Genomic DNA, 6,105 nt, shown 5'->3' on the forward strand with positions numbered 1-6,105 from the left:
GAGGTTACATATCATATTCAAAAATTCTTTTCATATTTAAAATAATTTTAAAATCCATATAATAGTATAATATGGAATTAACCATAAGAAAGATTCATATGATATATATATAATCAGAAAACCGTATAAAACATATAAAATACTGGTAATACATATATATCAAAACAGTAGTAAAAACACATGTTGTCAAAGTATAACTAAAGGCATATAGAGATATACAATGGTACAAAAATAGGAGTAGTCGATCTTCCTGATGCCAAGTCTACGAGCCTACGGAAAATGTTAAAATTTACAGAATGAGCTAAAAAGCCCAGTGTGCTCCTTACAGTGTATAAAACTATAAAGATAAAATACTTCAGTAAAAATCAGTTCATCAAACATGTTTTAAAAATATGAACACTACCTCTATCCTATCACCAGAATGTGTAGGTTCACCATAACCATACACCCACCTGTACACCCGGTAAAGGCCTTATGCATATAACATAAGGACTTGAGGTATGGACTTACCCTGAGTACAAAACAGAGTAGTATGCGGTAAGGTCTTACAAGTCATAGACTATGCCTGATATACTTCATCCAATAATACCCCCAATGACAGTATAAACATGTATGTATTCGAGTGAAAATAGTAGTTTAATCCATTAAAACATGAAAATATTCTATACTTAGAAATTAGATACAGAAATACAGTAATAAGAGATCATATCAGAAATATATAGTAAATCAAATATCAGATAAACAATATTCAGAAAATCAGGTATCATGTCGTAAAAATATTTAGTATCATTAGAAATTTAAGCAGTTCAGATAAAGAGTTTAAAACAGTAATGAAACACCATCAGGAAACACACCTGTATCGATCTAAGTAGTCTGATAAGAAAGCCTACTACTGGGTTTTTCGATCACGATCAACAGCAGGGCTAGATCCTACGAATTAGAAAATATATATCGGAATCCTAATATGAATAATAATAATAACCTTTATTTAATCAATTTACGAAAACCACGAGTAACTCTCGAAGAACGCGAATTGAGCGGATCTGACAGACAGGAAGCACCGGGTCTAATCGACCATCGGCGGGAGAAACACGAGTACCTTCATAAAAATATTCTCAAATGAATTCCTTAAACAAATCTCAAATAAATAAGCAAAAATACTAAAAATACAAAGCATTTTTGGATTAACGGGCTCGAATCAGAGCTTTCAATCAGAATTTGGCAAAACGGATCACAAAATTGGATGCAAAACGTCAAAAAACGTTAGGATAAAGGTTTTTGGAAACAGTCAATTGCGATCAACGGTCAACGACCAACAGTCAAGGGTCAACGATCAACGGGTGACCAGATCGGTTCGGGTTGGACCGAGTCGAGTCAGATAAGGTCGGAGAGGCGGGTCGGAGAGGGAGGCAGGTCGGATTGGGCATCTTCTAGAAGTCCACTAGGCAGTGGACCTTCCCCACGTGCAGTGACGGTAAGTGGGGCTGCGTGCGGGGCCTTCGAGAGTCGAAAAAAATATGAAAAAAATTCTAGATGCATTTTAAGGGGTTTTGAGAACTTATCAAGCTCGGTTCACAAAGGTGAACGACAGAGACTCGATTTCGCAACGTCGAAAACTTAATATTCCTCACCCCTCCCACGTTGATGGCAACAGAGTCAAGATGGACAACGGTGGACTCGGTATTATGCAAGGAACACGATGGTACGGAAGGTGTTGAAAACAGAACAATGGTCGGTGACGAAACGTCGATTGAAGTTTTTTGCTAAAGGAGGAAAGCTTGAAGAGAGGAATGGGGTTTTTAAACAAGGAAACTTTCTAAATTTGGGATTACATATTCCTTAAAAGGAAAATGGTAAAATTATGCCATAGGTCTTCTATTTTTTTCGACTCTCGAAGGCTCGGTTCACAAAGGTGAACGACAGAGACTCGATTTCGCAACGTCGAAAACTTAATATTCCTCACCCCTCCCACGTTGATGGCAACAGAGACAAGATGGACAACGGTGGACTCGGTATTATGCAAGGAACACGATGGTACGGAAGGTGTTGAAAACAGAACAATGGTCGGTGACGAAACGTCGATTGAAGTTTTTTGCTAAAGGAGGAAAGCTTGAAGAGAGGAATGGGGTTTTTAAACAAGGAAACTTTCTAAATTTGGGATTACATATTCCTTAAAAGGAAAATGGTAAAATTATGCCATAGGTCTTCTATTTTTTATGCTTTCTAAATTTGGATTTAAATTTAATCAAAATTTCACTATGATACCTGAATTTAATTTAAATTTCAATTTAGTCCTCAAAATAAAATTTAAGAAAAATTATATGCCCTATTTTGGGGTGTGACAGAAGTTAAAATTTTTAAAAAAATCGAAAATCGAAAATATTATTTATTTTAAAAAAATAATCTGAGGTGATTACAATGTAATATATGTTAAGAATCTTTCTTAGTCATTGACCACACCCCCTATAAATACAGTTGCTTCAACCCGAAACTTATAAGACAACAACATTTTATTTTATCATTAGTACTGTTAAGTAAATTCATAAAAATTATTATTTAAAAGTGGACATAAAAAGTAAAAACAAAATGTTTTGAAAAGTGGACGGTGCAATTAAAATTTTATTGATTGCCCTGGTTATATATATATATATATAGACAGACCCTGTCAAATCAACACCAAATAATTCCGAAACAAAATCAGATTGCTTAAACACAGATCCTGTCAAATAATTCCCACACAAATTATCACATTATCTAGAATTGATAAACACAAGTGCAGCTCCCTCTCAAACACAAGGTAAACAGTAAAACAAGCGAGTCAGGCAAAAGCATACAAGCGTGGGGCAAAAGAGAAGCACTTAAAACCATAGCTCCACTTGTCGGGTATTAAAGGACACTTGGGCAACCAATGCCAGCTCCTCCTCGAAACCTTGTAATACAAAATCTCCGGCCAAGTAAGGCAGCAAACAAAGATCATCCCCTCATGCCAAAAGCAATAAACTTGTTCATAGTTATGGTAACACACCGACACAAATTTCCTGCACATCAGCTCAGGCAATCTTTCAAGTTCCTCCCAGTTTCCTCCCTCCCCTAATTCCCACAATTCCACGCTCCTCGAAATCCCATTCCTCCCCACCCCCCCGACCAAATACAGCTTCCCTTTCACGGCATCACTCACCAGCCTCACAAACGTCAGCCCCCTCGGCATTTCAGTGTAGAGATTCCCCCATTTTCCGGTTTCCAAATTGAAGCACACGATCGAAAACGGCTCTGGTGTGCTGAAACACAAAGACCCTTTGTAGAATGCACCTTCTTGGTGAAGATTATCGATCAAGAGAGGTTGAAAACCATCGTGTCTTCTCCAAGAATGGTCCTTTGAGTCGTACACGAAAGCGTAATTTGTAAGGAATTTAGAGCAGAGCATGAAGATTTTGTACCCTTTCGGAGTTGAAACCAAAGTGAGCAGCCCGAAAGAGAAAGGGAAGAAAGGGTGTTGAATAACCCTAGAAGATTTACCCAACATGTTGCATACGAGGAAAGAACATGAGTTTGAGAGGGAAAAGCATAAAAGTCCATTGGAAGATGAAACGAGATTTAACTCAGAAACAAAAGAAGGGAACAAAGAGGCGGGAACTACCAAGTTATGCCAAGACCCAATGGTGATATCATAGAGAGGGAAATGACAGTAAAAATGTGGATGAGAAAGCAACAAAAACGAAGACAAATGAGAACCAGAAGAGTGCTTGGAAACGAAAGAAGGAGTGAATACAAGGGAGTTGAAATTCTTACAAGTTGACCTCAAATTCAAGAAGGTTTTAAGAGGCAAAAAACAGAGTATGTGCTCCAGGAGTTCTTGTGGCAGCTTGCTCCAGATTCCAGGATCCATCTCTGTCGACCTTGTTTGAGATTTCAAGGTGTTTAAAATCATGGGTTGGCTTGATTTTATCTTCAGACGAGACTTTAAGCTGCTCGGCGTATTTTGCAGGCCTTTGAACTGAAACATGGATTGATTTTACAAAGTTTTATGGCGATGTTTTTGAAATGACTAATGAATGAACAAAGGGATAGTACAATAAATAAGTGGCAGCAGCATTGAGCGGAGCCTCCATTGACTTGTTCATTGCTAAGTTAACTTAAACAAAATATATAATTTTTATTTGATTTTGATGTTTTCCATTAAAATTGGACTAAAATTCAAATAATGAATTTTAAATCAAATTTAAACTCTAACTTCTCATTGGTCTAATTTGGTTGGACTTAAATAGTCTTTTTCATTCCGGGATTGGTGTATTTCATGAAAATAACTTATATTACTTCTATGTTTGTTTATTTAAAGATATCTATATGAATAAAAATAAATTATTTGGAGATGATCTGTTTATTCATGAAAATAACATAAATATTACTTTTATGCTTGCTGCTTTAAAGACAATTAAATGATTTAAAATATATATTAAGAAGTGGTCATTGTGATAGAGGATGCTATTTTTTATAAGTGATATGAAATTACGACAGAATATTATAGTTTGAAAATGTAAAATATGTCTTAAAAGCTGAAAAAATAAAAATGGGAAAAATAATCCATTAAATTTATAATTGGTTTCCTTCGTAGCAGGTATTGAAATGAAATAAAATCATAAAAAATAATGTAGACTTTTCAAAAAGAAAAATCAAATTAACAAAATTATTTTATACTAGTAGCAAATACAATAAATTTATTTTCTAAAATTTAATAACTCATAATTTTAATGATAAAAAATATTGTCATTTTTAAAAGATTTACGTTGTATATATAGGTGTACATGCTGTCGTAACTAAACATTTTTTAACAAATAATATCTTATAAATAATGCCCTAAATTATTAAAAGATAAAAAAATAATTTTAAATATTTTCATGATTGTTAACAGTACTACCATAGAGACAATTAGGAAGATGACCTTTTAAAATAAATATAAATATAAATATAATATTATGAATTATTATAAATGTTGTCAAGTGACACCTTTAATATTTTTCTCTGGAAAAGTAAAAAGGGAGGAAACCAACACAGTCCATGCTTATAACTATTTAAAACGTACAAGACTCAATTTATACATTAAATAATAAGGTAAATCGTGATATCAATTATATTATTCTTCTAATTGTGTTTTTCACAAGACACTTTCTCATTATACCAACTAGGAAAAGGGGACAGCAGAGGCTTAACAAAACGTGGAGCAATCAGCTGAGCTTGGAGCAACTTTGGGATATAACTTGCCATACGAAAATGAAGAAAAGTTGGGTAGAAACTCTTTTGACCTCATTTCCCCATTGCTATGCCCATCCTGAAGACAATGTGACTGATCATTGAGATGTTTAGCCTTCTTCAATGGCACTTGAACCTTTTCCATGCTTATTTTCTTTGATTCAGGCTCAACTTTTGTGTTAGAAGTTTCACTCTCTATTTTTGCTTTTTCCAACATGTCCTCTGTCACATTTTCTGGAAGCATACCCGATTTTTGGAGTTGAATTGGATTTCTACATTCCCCAACAGGTTCTTGATCATTTGTTATCATTGCATTGGCTGCACCACTAACATTCCGATCCTCACTCGAAGTTTTCATCTTTTCTTTCTCAATATGGTCCTCTAATATTTTCTCCCCATATATTATTGCAACCATCATGCTCATTAGCTTGGACATCTGTTCCTTGGACTCAACTTGGAACTTTCTTGTTTCATCAAAAAAATTTGTTGAGTCTTTATGAGTTGCTCCTAGGTTCTCTCGATCATACTAACACGTGCTGATATTTCATTCATCGCTTTCGATCTTTTTAGAGATACGCTCCGGGTTACTTTAATTTTCTTTCAGAATTTCTTTCATAATATTCTTCACAAATTACTCTCGCGTTTTCATGATTGACTCGTTTTAATATGCTATGCAATGTATGACATATAGATGTGAATGTAAAGATGCAGGAAATACAAATAAGAAAATGCAGAAATGGGAATGCAAAATGTGCAATGCAAATGCAAATATGCAAAAGGTGTTATTTAAGAGTGATCATCTTAAACAACTTTCATTGAACACAAAAGGTTTTAGTACATCAAACAAACTTTACATAT

The 6,105-nt window shown here is 34.5% G+C and overlaps 1 protein-coding gene across 1 annotated transcript; it reads right to left on the reverse strand.

The window, feature by feature from the left end:
* Window positions 1-2,696: 2,696 nt before the first annotated feature.
* On the reverse strand, window positions 2,697-4,024 carry LOC120202051 (F-box/kelch-repeat protein At5g43190-like). Its single transcript, XM_039202542.1, has one exon. It carries the CDS (start codon window positions 4,001-4,003, stop codon window positions 2,819-2,821), a length of 1,185 nt encoding a protein of 394 aa, XP_039058473.1. The 5' UTR covers window positions 4,004-4,024; the 3' UTR covers window positions 2,697-2,818.
* Window positions 4,025-6,105: the final 2,081 nt, after the last annotated feature.

This window comes from Hibiscus syriacus, unplaced genomic scaffold, assembly GCF_006381635.1.
Source record: "Hibiscus syriacus cultivar Baekdansim isolate YM2019G1 unplaced genomic scaffold, ASM638163v2 tig00008146_pilon, whole genome shotgun sequence".
NCBI lineage: Eukaryota > Viridiplantae > Streptophyta > Magnoliopsida > Malvales > Malvaceae > Hibiscus > Hibiscus syriacus.

What these genes read in the sequence shown, in the direction of transcription:
- LOC120202051 (XM_039202542.1), bottom strand. Translation starts at nt 4,003, where the DNA reads ATGTTTCAGTTCAAAGGCCTGCAAAATACGCCGAGCAGCTTAAAGTCT.